The 17,500-nt window shown below is 39.2% G+C and overlaps 1 protein-coding gene across 1 annotated transcript in view; it reads right to left on the reverse strand.

Moving 5' to 3' along the window:
* Nucleotides 1-17,500, reverse strand: part of LOC115232125 (papilin) — a gene marked incomplete at its 3' end in the record, with an annotated part of 62,266 nt that overhangs the window by 33,768 nt on the left and 10,998 nt on the right. The window contains exons 4-5 of the mRNA XM_036500259.1: nucleotides 13,544-13,738; nucleotides 2,699-2,929 (exon numbers count right to left, since the gene is read on the reverse strand). Coding sequence (XP_036356152.1) covers nucleotides 2,699-2,929; nucleotides 13,544-13,738 — 426 coding nt within the window. The remainder of the gene's footprint in view (nucleotides 1-2,698; nucleotides 2,930-13,543; nucleotides 13,739-17,500) is intronic.

Below are 17,500 nucleotides of genomic sequence, written 5' to 3' on the forward strand. Positions count from 1 at the left end.
AATGGTAAAGTGGTGGATGAACAGAATGTTGAAGTGAGGGAATGGTGGTATGGTTCCTTGGTGCATATTTTCTTCATCTTTTAACCAGGAGTGAAGGTCAGTACTCGTCTGTTTTAGAGGACCTCCAAAAATGCTAGGAAGGAAAGAAGGGACCGTAAAGGTGCCCAAGGTGCCTGGTGGTTGTATTAAACCAGTTGATTGGCAGAATGGTATAATGGTGCAGTACTAGATTAGAAAATAACAGACTGGTAGAATTAGTGAAATGGTAGAGAAGTAAAATAATGGTTGAGTGTAGAACTTATATAATTTGAATTATACAATGTTGGAATGGTATAATGGTAGTCAGAAAGTATAATGGCAGAATACTCTGTCTGAAGAATAGTATGGCAGAATGATGAAATAATGGAAGAAGCAGAATAGCAGAATGATAGAATGCTGAAAATAAGGGAATCATGTAATGCGTGTTTGAATGGAATGGTTAGAATTGGTAGAATAATGTTGGAATAATTGGATGGTAGAGTAGGATTGGAGGAATAACAGAATGGTAGATTTGGAGCTGAAGGAATAGCAGAATGATAAAGAATGACAGAATGCTGAAAATAGTGGAATCATGTAATGCGTGTTTGGATGAAATGGTTAGAATTGGTAGAATAATGTTGGAATAATTGGATGGTAGTGAAGGATTGGAGGAATAACAGAATGGTAGATTTGGAGCTGAAGGAATAGCAGAATGATAAAGAATGACAGAATGCTGAAAATAGTGGAATCATGTAATGCGTGTTTGGATGAAATGGTTAGAATTGGTAGAATAATGTTGGAATAATTGGATGGTAGAGTAGGATTGGAGGAATAACAGAATGGTAGATTTGGTGCTGAAGGAATAGCAGAATGATAAAGCATGTAGATGTTAGAAATAAACCTGCTGGTGCTGGGGAAGATAAGGACTTATATAGTTGTATTTAACAATGTTGGAATGGTATAATGGTAGTAAGAAAGTACAATGATAGAATGGTAGAATGATGAAATAATGGAATAAGCAGAATAGTATTGGGTTGTCCGGAAAGTTTGTGCCGATTTTGAAAGGAAAGAAAAAGGTCAATAAATACTTGCCATTACATTTTTAATCAACCAAATATGAACCATTTTCTTGCACAATGTGTCTCCATTTTTCCTTTAACTTGAAAATACCCTCTTCCCAGAATTCAGGTGGTTTCATGGCAAAGAATTCATCAAGGTATCTTTTTATGTCATCTAAGGATTTTTAAAGGAAAGAAAATGGTCAATAAATGCTTGTCCTTACACTTTTAATCAACCAAATATGAACCATTTTCTTGCACAATGCGTCTCCATCTTTCCTTTAACTTGAAAATACCCTCTTCCCAGAATTCAGGTGGTTTCATGGCAAAGAATTCATCAAGGTATCTTTTTACGTCATCCAAGGAATTGAAATTTTTACCATTAAGACTATTCTGCAGAGACCTGAATAAGTGGAAATCCGAAGGAGCAATATCTGGTGAATATGGAGGGTGGGGTAACACATCCCAGTCAGGCTGCAGCAATTTTTGTCTGGTTCCCAAAGAAATGTGAGGTCTTGCATTATCATGTTGGGAAACAACACCCTTCCTGTTGGCCAATTCTGGATGTTTCTCTTGAATTGCTGCTTTTAACTTGTCCAGTTGTGTGCAGTATTTCTTAGAATTAATTGTTTGGTTACTTGGGAGAAGCTCATAGTACAGAATTCCTTTCCAGTCCCACCAGACACAAAGCCAGACTTTTTTAGGGTGAAGACCTGCTTTTGGGGTGGCTAAGGGTGGCTCATGTCGCTTACTCCAGGATCACTTTCTCTGAACATTTCGGTAGATAATCCATTTCTCATCACCTGTCACAATTTGCTTTAAAAAAGGTGCGTTTTCATCCCGTTTATAAAGTGAATCACAGATGGAAATGCGATCCAAAAGGTTCTTCTCACTCAACTCATGTGGTACCCAAGCATCGTAGCAATTTGTGTACCCAAGCTTTACCAGGTGCTCATGAGCGATGGATTTTGATAGGTTGAAGCTTTCTGCCAATTCTTGGGTTGTGCAATGCGGGTTATTCTCAATTAATGACTTGATTTGGTCATCATCTGTAGTGGATGGTCTGCCTGATCACTCTTTACCAATAAGGCTACAATCTCCAGCTCGGAACCTTGTGAACCACTTCCGTACAGTTCTTTCGGATAAAGAAACATCACCGTAAACTGCGCATATTTCTTTGGTTGCTTGTGAGCCATTTTTCCCTTTACGAAAAAAGAAAAGCATCAGGTGCTGAAAATTAACTTTCTTATCTTCCATTTTAAAGGGTTACAGAATTAACAAAGGTTACAGGAGCATAAACGTTCTTCCACGAAAAAACAGCTTAAACTGTGCTCTAAATGGAGGTGTAGTCAAATCCTATTTTATGGACTCAACCATGTTCTAAAATAAGTCGAAAGGTAAGCTACTATAAATCGGCACAAACTTTCCGGACAACCCAATAAAATGACAGAATGCTGAAAATAGTGGAATCATGTAATGGGTGTTTGGATGAACGGATTAGAATTGGTAGAATAATGTTGGAATAATTGGATGGTAGTGAAGGACTAGAGGAATAACAGAATGGTAGATTTTAGTCTGAAGGAATGGCAGAATGATAAAGCGTGTAGGTGTTAGATACTAACCTGCTGGCGCTGGGGAAGATAGGACGGTGGTGGTAATGGTGGTGGTGGAAGAAGGTTTTACGATAAAAAGGGAACAGAATTTCTGACAGTCTTGGAGGGAGGGAAAACGGTTGGGATTTCCCCCACAACCTCCGTACACAAATTCTTCACACTTCCTTGTAACCATATTGAAGTAATATTGATCACTGTAGGCATAACATATTCCTGTCTCTTTTGGTAGAGAACAGATATCTGGAATGGTGGAATGGTAGAATAGCGGTTTAATGGATTTGTACAATGGTTGAGTAGTAGATTAGTGCAATGGTAGACTTGTGCAATGGTAGAATACTCAATTAGTGATTTGGCAGAATGGTGGAATGGCACAATTGCAAATCAGTGGATTGACAGAATGGTAGAACAAGTGAATTGGCAGAATGATGGAATGGTGCATTAGCAGATTAGTAGGTTGAGTGAATTGTGGAATAATGGATTAATGAATTGGCAGAATGATGGAATGGTAAATTAGCAGATTAGTAGGTTGAGTGAATGGTAGAATAATGGATTAATGGATTGGCAGAATGCTGGAATGATACGAATGCAGATTGGTGGAATGGTAGAATAATGGATTAATGGATTGGCAGAATGCTGGAATGATACAAATGCAGATTGGCAGAATGGTGGAGTAGTGGATTAATGGATTAGCAGAACGATGGAATGATACAAATATAGATTGGTGGAATGGTAGAATAGTAGATTAGTGAATTGGAATAATGAAAGAATGATGGAATGGTAGAATTGTGCATTAGTGGATGAGTAGAATGGGAGAATGACAGATTAGTGGATTGAAAGAATTGTAGATTAATGGCTTTGTAAAACTTTGGATTATTTGGATTGGCAAAATCGTTGATTAATGCCATGGTTTCCTAAAAATATTTTACTGTGGAACTCTCATCTGTTTTTCAAGGGTCATGAAGCCCTTTACCTGTATTTCATAGACAGCCCTTGCCCTCATCATTTTAAAATAACCCCTTCAAAAAACCCTGCAACCCCTATCTTTATTTTACAAAAATTCAATAATTTCCCTAATTTTTATTTTGAAAAGACATTAAATAAAATAATTGTTTTTGAGAGAATTTATTCAACAATTTGTTATTTTGGAAATGGTAAATGAAATTGTTATTTTTCTAATGTGAACTTTTACTAAATTTTATTAAAAGTCATTTTATCTATTTCAAAACTGGAAATTTTTCATGAAACCCAGGGCTTCAGGAAATCCCATTTTGAGAAATACGGGTCCAGTCTCTTCTCACCTCATTACAGTTGTTCCATGGATATAGAAACACGAAGTAGGGTCACTTATGCGTACCTTTTCCTTCTTTGGACACTAAACTCTGTTTGTGAAGACCTGTTGAGGCAAGTGAAATCGAAATCAAAATCAAATTCGATGACTGGCATCTGAGCTAGCAGGGTGCAAAGAGCACCATATGAGTGTAATCATTGACAGAGCGGTTAACTGGCTTCCGTGCCAGTGGCACATAAAAAACACCATTCGTCACCTGCGTCGCCTTACTGGCACTCATGCAGGTGGCACGTGAAAAAGCATTTGAGCAAGGTCGTTGCCAGTGCCGGTGGACTGGCTCCTGTGCAGATGGCACATAAAAAGCACCATTTGAGTGTGGCCGTTGCTAGTACCACCTGACTGGCCCTCGTGCCAGTGGCACGTAAAAGCACCCACTACACTCTTGGAGTGATTGGTGTTAGGAAGGGCATCCAGATGTAGAAACTCTGCCAGATCAGATTGGAGCCTGGCGCAGCCTTCTAGTTCGCCAGTCCTCAGCCAAATCGTCCAACCCATGCTAGCATGGAAAGCGTTAAACGATGATGATGATGAGGAGGATGACACACGGATAATGATAAATACATAAACACGGAAGAACGATCTCAGGTCACTGAGCCTTTCAGACAAGATGACAAATTGATCCTTGTAACTTAGCAGTTACATGTGAAGGCGCGTGGCTCAGTGGTTAGAGCGTCGAGCTTACGATCGTGAGGTTGTGAGCTCGAATCCCGGACCGGGCTGCGTGTTGTGTTCTTGAGCAAGACACTTTATTTCACGTTGCTCCAGTTCACTCAGCTGTAGAAATGAGTTGCGACATCACAGGTGCCAAGCTGTATCGGTTTTTGCCTTTCCCTTGGACAACATCGGTGACGTGGAGAGGGGAGGCCGGTATGCATGGGCGACTGCTGGTCTTCCATGAAACAACCTTGCCCAGACTTGTGCCTCAGAGAGTAACTCTCTAGGTGCAAACCCATGGTCAGTGTCTGACCGAAGGGGGTCACACACAAAACTTAGCAGTTCAGCAAAAGAGTCCGTTGGGATATGTACTGAGCTTAAAAGAAAAAATAAGCCCAGGGATCGATTTGTTCAACCCAAAAACCCTTCCAGGCAGTGCTCCAGTATGGCTGCAGTCAAATGACTGAAAGAAGTAAAGTGTATAAAAAAAAGAAAAAGAAAAGATAAATCGGCGCAGGAGTGGCTGTGTGGTAAGTAGCTTGTTTACCAACCACATGGTTCCGGGTTCAGTCCCACTGCGTGACACCTTGGGCAAGTGTCTTCTACTATAGCCTCGGGCCGACCAAAGCCCTGTGAGTGGATTTGGTAGACGGAAACTGAAAGAAGCCCGTCGTATATATGTATATATATATGAGTGTATGTGTGTCTGTGTTTGTCCCCCTAGCATTGCTTGACAACCGATGCTGGTGTGTTTACGTCCCCGTTACTTAGCGGTTCGGCAAAAGAGACCGATAGAATAAGTACTGGGCTTACAAAAGAATAAGTCCCGGGATCGAATTGCTCGATTAAAGGCGGTGCTCCAGCATGGCCGCAGTCAAATGACTGAAACAAGTAAAAGAGTAAAGAGTAAAGAGTAGGTAAAGTTATGAGATACCTACAGGTTTTAAAGTAATCTCAATTAAAAATCTTTGTTAATTAATGTTCCTGTCACTAGTTTTACGGGATTATTTGAAACAAAGGCGGCATATTTCAACAGAAATATTCCAGTCAGATAATTCAGCTTCCAGATCTTTCCATCATGTTCTCATTCCTAAAGTATTTTTTGATGTTATTATTATTAATATTATTATTATTGAGTGAGAGAGCAGTTCATGCCATCAAAGTGACACTGGGGTAAAATATACGACGCCCAGTATACCCATCATGACTACTCGTCTGATAAGGGTACACTAGGCACATGCATCACAAACATATGTGCGCGACATGGTGATCCCATATCAAGATAAACAGCACATGACCTTGCAGGTGGGGCCCAGTTAGAATTTTCTTCAGGTTGAGTATATTATTATTATTATTATGGCAATGGAAATTGTAGCTGTGAAAGCAGTGCCGGTGACATGTAAGAGAACCATCCGAACGTGGCCGTTGCCAGTGCCGCCCCGACTGGCCTCCGTGCTGGTGGCATGTAAAAAGCACCATCCGATCGTGGCTGTCTGCCAGCCTCGTCTGGTACCTGTGCAGGTGGCACGTAAAAAGCACCCACTACACTCACGGAGTGGTTGGCGTTAGGAAGGGCATCCAGCTTTAGAAACACTGCCAGATCAGACTGGACCTGGCGCAGCCTTCTGGCTTCTCAGACCCCAGTTGAACCGTCCAACCCATGCTAGCATGGAAAACGGACGTTAAATGATGATGATGATGATTACTGATTATTATTCAGGTCACTGCCTGGAATCGAACTCAGAATCTTGGGGTTAAGAGTGTGGGCTGGGCATATGGCATAGTGGTTAAGAGCACTAACTCCAAGATTCTGAGTTTGATGAAAGGCAGTGACCTGAATAATAATAATAATAATAATAATAATAATAATAATAATAATAATATAATAATAATAATAATAAACTGATTGGAAGTGTTATCATGTACATTGTTTTGTTTTGGTATAAAAGATGGGCTACAGCAAATATTCTGCTCAATACCACAGATTTGCTAATGCCCTGATGCAGTTCCAGGCAGTGGCTCTCATGGCTTCTGATCTTAACTGAATGGAAGTGTTATCATGTACATTGTTTTGTCTTGGTATAAAAGATGGGCTACAGCAAATATTCTGCTCAATACCACAGATTTGCTTGTCAGTTGTTTGACCTTAACCAGTTGAGCATGTCCCTTAGTGGCTGACGATATGTGCATCTCTGATCACGAGCAGATGTAGTGGGGGAGCATCATAGCCATGTGTTGAGAGGGATTCTTTGGGGTTTGAATGATTCACCTCTGGAAACATGGGTGGTTCTTTCAACATCCTTAAACAACCCTTATTCAGGGACTTTTTGAGCGGGATGGGCTACTCGACCTGAAGAAAATTCTAACTGGGCCCCACCTGCAAGGTCATGCGCTGTTTACCTTGATATGAGACCACCATGTCGCACACATATGGTTGTGATGCATGTGCCAGGTGTACCCTTATCAGACGGGTAGTCATGATGGGTGTATTGGGCTTCGTATATTTTATCCCAGTGCCACTTTGATGGCATGAACTGCTCTCTCACTCAATAATAATAATAATAATAACATCGAAAAATACCTTAGGAATGAGTACCTAGGCTCGAAATTTCCCCAAGATACCTGATGAAGGCTGGAGGGTATATCAGCTAAAACGTTGTGTTAACAACAAACAAGATGAGGACAAATATCCGTCGAATGTAAATAATGTAAATAATGTAAATAATGTAAATAATGTACATAATTCCTCATCCCTTAAATATAGAACAGAAACATCCCAGGCATATGATTCAGCTTCCAGATCTTTGCATCATGTTTGTCTTAACACTTTTGATCCCAACCCAACCAAGACCAACCTGGTTCTATGGTACAAACTTCGTATTCTAAAGTGGTTTAAATTAAAATCTTCCATCAAAATTTCATATTAAGTTATGCTCGACTCACCACCTTCATAACGACAAAATTATTTTACTAAATCTTTTAATATTTTCAAAATTTATTGAAACAACCACATGGCTCCGGGTTCAGTCCCACTGCGTGGCATCTTGGGCAAGTGTCTTCTGCTGTAGCCCTGGACTGACCAATGCCTTGTGAGTGGATTTGGTAGACGTAAACTGAAAGAAGCCCGTCGTATATATGTATATGTATATGTATATGTATATGTATATATATATATGTGTGTGTGTGTGTTTGTGTGTCTGTGTTTGTCCCCCTAGCATTGCTTGACAACCGATGCTGGCATGTTTACGTTCCTGTCACTTAGCGGTTCGGCAAAAGAGACCGATAGAGTAAGTACTGGGCTTACAAAGAATAAGTCCTGGAGTCGATTTGCTCGACAAAAGGCGGTGCTCCAGCATGGCCGCAGTCAAATGACTGAAACAAGTAAAAGAGAAAAAAGAAAGAGTGTATTTCAACAGAAATATCCCAGTCTTATAAATTTAGCTTTCAGATATTTCCATTATGTTTGTCTTAAATCTTCTGATACAAAATTATGTTAATTAATGTTCCCAAAACTAACTTAATTAATGATAGTTATTTTACTAAAATCTTCATTATTTTAAAAATTTATTGAAACAAACTCAGTTTATTTCAACAGAAATATCCTATAGTCTTAATATCTATTTCACTACTGGTACTTAATTTATCGACCCCGAAAGGATGAAAGGCAAAGTCGATCTCGGCGGAATTTGAACTCAGAACGTAACGGCAGACGAAATACGGCTACGCATTTCGCCCGTCCTGCTAACGTTTCTGCCAGCTCACCGCCTTATATGTTATATATAAATTATTATTATTATTATTATTATTATATGTTAATTTATATAGTCTTAATAATAATAATAATAATAATATATCATTAGCTTCCACCATACTTGTTTTAGCCCATTTGCTATTCTTTTCTACTCTAAGCTCAAGGCTCAAACTTTTTAGGGGGGATGGTGGTCCAGTTGATTAGATCAATTGGAGTACGCAACTGGTACTTAATTTATCGACCCCAAAAGGATGAAAGCAAAGTTGGCCTTGGCAGAATTCCAACTCGGAACATAAAGACAGATGAAGCATTTCGCCTGGCGTGCTAATGTTTCTTATTTCTTTATTGCTCACAAGGAGCTAAACGTAGAGGGGACAAACAAGGACAGACAAAGGGATTAAGTCGATTACATCGACCCCAGTGCGTAACTGGTACTTAATTTATTGACCCCAAAAGGATGAAAGGCAAAGTCGACCTCGGCGGAATTTGAACTCAGAATGTAACGGCAGACGAAATACCTATTTCTTTACTACCCACAAGGGGCTAAACACAGAGAGGACAAACAAGGACAGACAAAGGGATTAAGTCGATTACATCGACCCCAGTGCGTAACTGGTACTTAATTTATTGACCCCAAAAGGATGAAAGGCAAAGTCGACCTCGGCGGAATTTGAACTCAGAATGTAACGGCAGACGAAATACCTATTTCTTTACTACCCACAAGGGGCTAAACACAGAGAGGACAAACAAGGACAGACAAACAGATTAAGTCGATTATATCGACCCCAGTGCGTAACTGGTACTTATTTAATCGACCCTGAAAGGATGAAAGGCATAGTCGATCTCGGCAGAATTTGAACTCAGAATGTAATGGCAGACGAAATACCGCCAAGCATTTCACCTGGCGTGCTAACGATTCTGCCAGCTTACTACCTTAGCCCTACAATGTCCTTGACTCTATGATACAAACATCAGTTTCAAAGTGGTTTCAATTAAAATCTCCCATGAAAATTTCATGTTAATTTATGTTCTAAATACAATGTTAAATATCAATGACAAAACTTATTTTTAGCTTCTAGATCATTCCATCGTGTTTGTTTCAGCCCATTTGATACCGACCCAACCCAACTGAGACCACCCTTGGTTGTATGATACAACCTTCCTGTTTTAAAGTGATCCAGCTTAAAAAAAACCTGGCAGCAAAACTTTATATTAATTCATGTTCCAAACACAAGCTTAAATATTAATGATGCAATTATTTTATTAATCAGACACGCACTATATATTCGTTCTTCACTCATTTACTATTGTTCTATTTTATCTTATGTCCATTGTCTGGAAACCTTTCATCACACATCTGTGACCTCTTCAGTAACTCTTCCATCAGAACAGGAGGATACACGTAGATGGAAAGGATTGCTGAAGAGGTCACAGATGTGTGATGGAAGATTTCCAGAAAACAGGCGTAAGATAAAATCTTTCGTCACACCAGAACAGGACGATACACGTGGATGGAAGAGTCTCTGAAGAAGGCACAGATGTGTGATGAAAGATTTCCAGACGATGGTCATACGATAAAATCTTTTGTCACACATTTGTGACCTCTTCAGTGACTTTTCAATCAGAACAGGAGGATACACGTGGATGGAAAGGATTGCTGAAGAGGTCACAGATGTGTGATGGAAGATTTCCACAGAATAGGCATAAGATAAAATCTTTCATCACATCAGAACAGGAGGACACACGTGGATGGAAGAGTCACTGAAGAAGGCCCAGATGTGTGATGTAAGATTTCCAGAGAACAGGCGTAAGATAAAATCTTTCGTCACACCAGAACAGGACGATACACATGGATGGAAGAGTCTCTGAAGAAGGCACAGATGTGTGATGTAAGATTTCCAGAGAACAGACGTAAGATAAAATCTTTCGTCACACCAGAACAGGACGATACACATGGATGGAAGTGTCACTGAAGAAGTCACAGATGTGTGATGTAAGATTTCCAGAGAACAGGCGTAGGATAAAATCTTTCATCACATCAGAACAAGAGGACACACGTGGATGGAAGAGTCACTGAAGAAGGCACAGATGTGTGATGAAAGATTTCCAGACAATGGTCATACGATAAAACAAGAACAATAACAAAAAGTGGAGAATAAATATATAGTGTGTGTGTTTATTTGGCAAGAAAAGAAAAATGGTCATCTGAAATATAACAATATCTGCTTCAACATGATTTCGCATCACAAATCTTGCAAAACAAATTCATAAACGTATTTTAATAACTTCGTTTTTCTTAAGATTAATTAAAACAAAGACAGGTATTTCAACAGAACAAAAGGCCCTGAACCTCAAAGATAAGCGAGGGAGAGCAAGAGACACACAAAATAAACTGTGAACAAACCAGCAAAAAGCACAAGAAATCAGGGGTGAATATTGCTCCAAAAAAATTACAAGAGCCATGCGAATCGGTGCATGTAGGCATGACATACAAAGAAAGAATGGTGGAATGCTAGAATGTATGATTAACAGAATGGTAGAATAGTGGAATGGTAGATTGACAGAATGAACAGAGGGAGTAATAGAAGTACAAGAGAGAGAGAGAGAGACAGAGAGAGACAGAGAAAGAGAGAGAGAGATAGAAAGGGGTAATCCAGTAAGAATATGAAACAGATAGACATGAATACATTTTTAAGACAGGAAGGTATGATCATAGGAGGATCTGACTGTGATTTCTAGCAGACTGAAGGACTGTAACGGGAGGTAACAAAAATGATTGATGTTATTCAGTTAATGGTTGATATCAATAACGATAATAATAATAATAATAATAATAATAATAATATAATAATATAATAATAATAAAAATAATAATAATAATCTTTTCTACTCTAACCCTAACCCTAACCCTAACTGGCACTTAATTTATCGATCTCAAATAATTTATCGAATCTACAAGAGCACATTTAGAGTAGGTCCATTCTTCTCACACTCATCACTTTTCCACAAATTCACTGTGAAAAAGAACACTTGCCTCTCTGCCCTCAATTTGCTTTCCAAGTGGAATTTGAAAAACTCAATGAGGGCTTCATTCACCTAATTGCTGTTCTCCAATCAACAGGTGCTGATTTAGAGCAGGTCCATTCACCCTAACCATTCTTGTCATCACAGTCATCACTTTTTCAAAAATTCACTAGGAGAGAGAGCATTTCCCTCTCTACTTTCACTTTCCAGTCCGAGTGGAACCTGAAAAACTCAATGAGGGCTTCACCAAAGAAGAAAGGGTCTTTCTTTAATCCTTTCAGCCTCGTTCCCGACAGAATCTTTTTCCACTATAACCAGCAACACAGAGGAACACTGTCTGCCCTGCTAAGTGGGCAATGGGTTGATCCTTGCAATGGACTCACAAAATAATCGGATTTGTCATACACACATAGGCGTAGGAGTGACTGTGTGGTAAGTAGCTTGTTTACCAACCACATGGTTCTGGGTTCAGTCCCACTGTGTGGCATCTTGGACAAGTGTCTTCTGCTGTAGCCCCGGGCCGACCAATGCCTTGTGAGTGGATTTGGTAGACGGAAACTGAAAGAAGCCCGTCGTATATATGTATATATATATATATATATATATATATATGTATGTGTGTCTGTGTTTGTCCCCCTAGCATTGCTTGACAACCGATGCTGGTGTGTTTACGTCCCCGTCACTTAGCGGTTCGGCAAAAAGAGACCGATAGGATAAGTACTAGGCTTACAAAGAGTAAGTCCCGGGGTCGATTTGCTCGACTAAAGGCGGTGCTCCAGCATGGCCACAGTCAAAATGACTGAAGCAAGTAAAAAGAGTAAAGGAGTAAAAGAAAAGAAAAGACACGAGTGCATGCAGCGGCATTCCATCACTCTGGGCAACAACAACAACAACAACAATCCTTTTTACTACAGGCACAAGGCCTGAAATTTGGTGGGGAGGGGAGATGGTTGATTACATCCCCCCCCCCAATATTCAACTGGTACTTAATTTTATCGACCCCCCCCCGAAGGATGAAAGGCAATGTCGACCGTGGCGGAATTTGAACTCAGAACACGTAGCGGCAGAGGAAATACCGCTAAGCATTTTGCCCGGCGTGCCAACGTCTCTGCCAGCTCACCACCTTAACAACAACAACAACAACAACAACAATAACAGCAACTTCTGATTTCACCAATCTTTAAAGGAGGGGGTGGGGATAACCGAGAACATTGGCCACAACAACTACTTCTACTACATCTACTACTACTACAACTACTACTACTACAACTACTACTTCTACTACTACTACTACTACAACAACTACTACTACTATACTACTACTACTACTACAACGAATAATAATAATAATAATAATAATTTCTTTAATTTCTTTAGTTTATTTAGTAGAATGGGGAGAGAAATGGAGAGAGAGAGAGAGATTAAGAAAAAAGAAAGAGAGAATCACACAGGCAAAGTGTCTCAGGGCAGACTAAGAGACAGAGAGATGAGGAAATATAGAAAGTAAAGAGAAAAAAAGAGAGATAAAGAGAAATAGAGGGTGAGAGAAAGAGAGGGTAAGATAGAGAGAGAAAGAGAAATAGAAAGAAATAGAGACAGATAGATAGATAGATAGAGAGAGAGAGAGAGAGAGAGAAAGAGAGAGAGAGAGAGAGAGAGAGAAAGAAATATATATATATATATAGAGAGAAATAGAGATAGATAGACAAATAAATAGAGAGAGAGAGAGAGAGAAAGAAAGAAACAGAAAAAGATAGATAGAGAGAGAGAGAGAAATAGAGATAGATAGACAATTAAATAGAGAGAGAGAGAGAGAGAGAGAGAGAGAGAGAGAGAGAGAGAAGAGAAGAACAGAAAGAGAGAGATAGAGAGAGAGAGAGAGAAATAGAGATAGATAGACAATTAAATAGAGAAGAGAGAGAGAGAGAGAGAGAGAAAGAAACAGAAAGAGAGAGAGAGAGAGAGAGAGAGAATAGAAATAGATAGACAAATAAATAGAGAGAGAGAGAAAGAGTGAGTGCGTGCATGAATAAAGCATGCAGATTTAGTAGAATGCTATTGGTAAATGTTCCCTTACCTGTTGGCGTCAGAGGCAATTTCTTCTCTCTTGGCTTGCAGACGGCCATACAGGTGTCCATGGAAGGGAACCTGTTGGCATTTCCTCCACACCCTCCGTAGACAAACCTCTCACACATTTTGGTGTCTTTATTGTAAGAGTAGTGGGGCATGTAGGCGTAGCACAGGCCCGGTTCAGCAGGCATCTGGCAGAGAACTGGTGACGGGGGGGATAAATGAAAAATACAGTGAGCGAGGACAAGTGTGAGTGCGAGTGAGCGAAGACAAGTTTGAGTGAGAGTGAGTGTGAGTGATGGGTTGTAGATGGACAGAGACAGACAAAAAGAAAGAAAAACTAACTCCAAACATGGTTCACTCACACACAATATATACATATATGCATACATACGTTTTTTCACTTCCCTGAAGAGAAGATTGCATTGTTTTATACCATTTATTCTTTTGAATAATATCAGTGAAATCTTCGAAACGTGTGTCGGAAGTAAAAGTATTTGATTTATACCTGCGTTAAACTCTATTTATTTATATATATATATCACGTGATCACGTGACTGACCAGACCATCAGATGTAGTTACACATCGCTGGTCACAATGCATTGTTTTAGCCTTCAAATGACACCACCCAGCTGGCTAAGCGAGCAGGCCAACAGAAGAAAGAGTGAGAGAAAGTTGCAGCAAAAGAGTACAGCAGGGATCACCACCTAGAAAATTATTTTATCTGCTAAAAAAAGTCAGAAACCATGGTCCAGGAGATAGATGGACACCACCCAGCTGGCTAAGCGAGCAGGCCAACAGAAGAAAGAGTGAGAGAAAGTTGCAGCAAAAGAGTACAGCAGGGATCACCACCTAGAAAATTATTTTATCTGCTAAAAAAAGTCAGAAACAATGGTCCAGGAGATAGATGGTAAATGTTTTTATTTTTCATTCCCTTCGAAGTTTTATCCCTAATACATATATATCATGTGACTGACAATGCTATCAGTGGTTTGGACTTTGGCTGTTCCTTCTAGCGAGCCAGGAATCCTTTGACGGATACCTCTTATGTGTTTAAATGTACACTGTATTTATATGAAAATATATAGTCTATTGACTTATTTTTCTACACGCTAGGCCACTGTAGTAAAAAATTTCTAAAATTTTTCCTACCTTGATATTTATTAATATATGGTGGTGACCCCCTTCGGTCAGACACTCACCATGGGTTTGCACCTAGAGAGTTACCCTCTGAGGCACAAGTCTGGGCAAGGTTGTTTTTTATGGAAGACCAGCAGTCGCCCATGCATACCGCCTCCTCTCTCCATGCCACCAGTGTTATCCAAGGGAAAGGCAAAGGGGCCGTTACAGCTTGGCACCTGTGACGTCGCAACTCATTTCTACAGCTGAGTGAACTGGAGCAACGTGAAATAAAGTGTCTTGCTCAAGAACACAACACGCAGCCCGGTCCAGGATTCGAGCACACAACCTCACGATCGTAAGCTCGACGCTCTAACCACTGAGCCACTATTGATATATATATCCCTATATATAAAACTGAAATGCGTTTTTACCGCTTGGTTCGCTTTCAATGCCACTACATCCCGTCCGATTTGCTCCAAAATTTACACGGACATGTAGAATGAGGTGACGATGCGCGTGGGCTACCTTAGAAATCCCTATCTTAAAAGCTGTGGTTTCTAGGGGCCATCTTCCTACCTCACCCTATTTCCTCCAGTACTCTGTCACTCCTCTTCATTTATAACTTTCAGAAGTCCACTACCGTTATTTAAAGTATCTGTCACTATCGCTATTTCCTTTCTTTTTCACTGACTCTGTTTCCTACCTTCCTATCACTTCGGCGGCGTTCTTTTAAGTATATGTCTGTCACCAACAATCAACACACGAGCATGAGAACAAATATTATGAATCAGATATTCTTGCGTTCATTTATATGTGTGTGTGTGTGTGTGTTCTATATATAAATATGTATATATAATGTATGTGTGTGTGTGTGTGTGTTCTATATATATAAATATGTATATATATGTATGTGTGTGTGTGTGTTCTATATATAAATATGTATATATAATGTATATATACAAAGTGTATATATCTGGTTATGTATATTAAACTTTTCATACTTTTTCATAGTTATATATATTTTTAAACAAATTATAAATATAATTTCATAATTTTTATTTTCAATTTAAATAATTTAAAGTTTTCAATTTTATATTTTACAAGCAGTAGTATCGCCCGGCGTTGCTCGGGTTTGTAAGGGAAATAACTATATAAGCAGTTTTAGTGAGTTATAGCAAAAAAATAGCAAAAAATGCATTAAAGATGGAATAAAAAATGATAGTAATTTCTTTTTTAAATCGTTGACTCATCGTAGACATTTTTACAGAGTTACTTCCCTTATATAATAGCGAAAAATGCATTAAAATGGAATAAAAAAATTATGGTAATTTTTCTTTTAATCGTTGACTCATCGTAGACATTTTTAGAGAGTTACTTCCCTTATATAATAGCGGAAAAAATGCATTAAAATGGAAAATAATGATGGTAAATTATTTTTAAAATCGTAGACTCATCGTAGACGTGCGCTAATACCCAGAAGGGCTCGATATGAATCACGACTATAAGATACCCGGTTTTGGTTACACTGCACCGCAAAATGTGGGAGTAGTTAGGAATCTAAATCGTAGGAGACAGACACACAACTTCACTTTTATATATAAAGATTTGTGCAACAACTAAAACATTCGGTTGTGCAAATTGTTTGCACAGGAAACCTGCCCTGTGTGGCGGTTTTTGCCGTTTTTGTGGATCTGTTTCAGCTTTTTTAGCGATTTCTGTTTTGGCGACTTCAAGCCATGAAGTCGTTGTTCTAAAAGAACGCTGGTCTCCTTCACAACGCATTACGACGTTGATTCCTTACACTCCTTTCCCCACAGCTTCACGAGGGAGGGAGAAGGGGGGGAAGAAGCAACACAGGTGCAGGCGTGAGCGTGGACGCCAACTCCGCCGCCATCGACACACGAAAAAATATGCATTAAAATGGAATAAAAAAATGATGTTAAATTATTTTTAAAATCGTAGACTCATCGTTGACGCGCGCTAATACCCAGACGGGCTCGATATGAATCACGACTAAGATACCCGAATTTGTTAAACTGCACCGCAAAATTTGGGAGTAGTTAGGAATCTAAATCGAAGGGGACAGACACTCACACAACTACAGTTTTATATATATAGATATATTTTCTATGTTATATTTTCTTTTTTTATGTTTTTGTTTTTGGTTTTTCACTGTTTGATTTGCCTATTAGTGGTTTTATCTCTAATTTAATTTATACAGATATATATCTCATTTGTATACATTTGTATATATAATGCGTGCACACACACACACACACATATATATATATACACATATATATATGTGTGCATTACGTAGTCAGTCGATTCACCTGAAAATATGCACACCTATGTTAAAGGTGCTGACAAGTTTACATCACAACTATTTTGTTCCTCAAATGAAAGGCGTCACCTCTAGGACAAAATTCCTCATCTTATAAAATGTGGCCCCAGTACACCCGAATGAAATCGGGTTATATTAACCAAAATGTGAAAAGGGGTCTAAATGGGGCTGGAAGGGGATTAAAATTTCAAAGAGGGGTGTTTAGGAATTCTCTGTTGCATCAAGCTAAAAAATTTGCGCCAGCCTTTTAATCGTCAATGTGTTGCCGTCCATGATAAAGAAGTTTTGAATGCTTGCCATGGTGAGTCTACTGTCGTGAGAAAGAATCACTTCAAAAATTGTGTGTTTACGAATTTTCTTTTACATCAAGTTCAAAATTTTACGCCAGCCGTTAAACTGTCACTACGTTGCTGTCCGTCGTTAACAAATGCCAGCCATGGTGACTCTACTGTCCTCAGATTCTATCCCTTCAAACTTTGGTTTCCAATATTTTATTA

This window comes from Octopus sinensis, unplaced genomic scaffold (genome assembly GCF_006345805.1).
Source record: "Octopus sinensis unplaced genomic scaffold, ASM634580v1 Contig19371, whole genome shotgun sequence".
Classification (NCBI taxonomy): domain Eukaryota; kingdom Metazoa; phylum Mollusca; class Cephalopoda; order Octopoda; family Octopodidae; genus Octopus; species Octopus sinensis.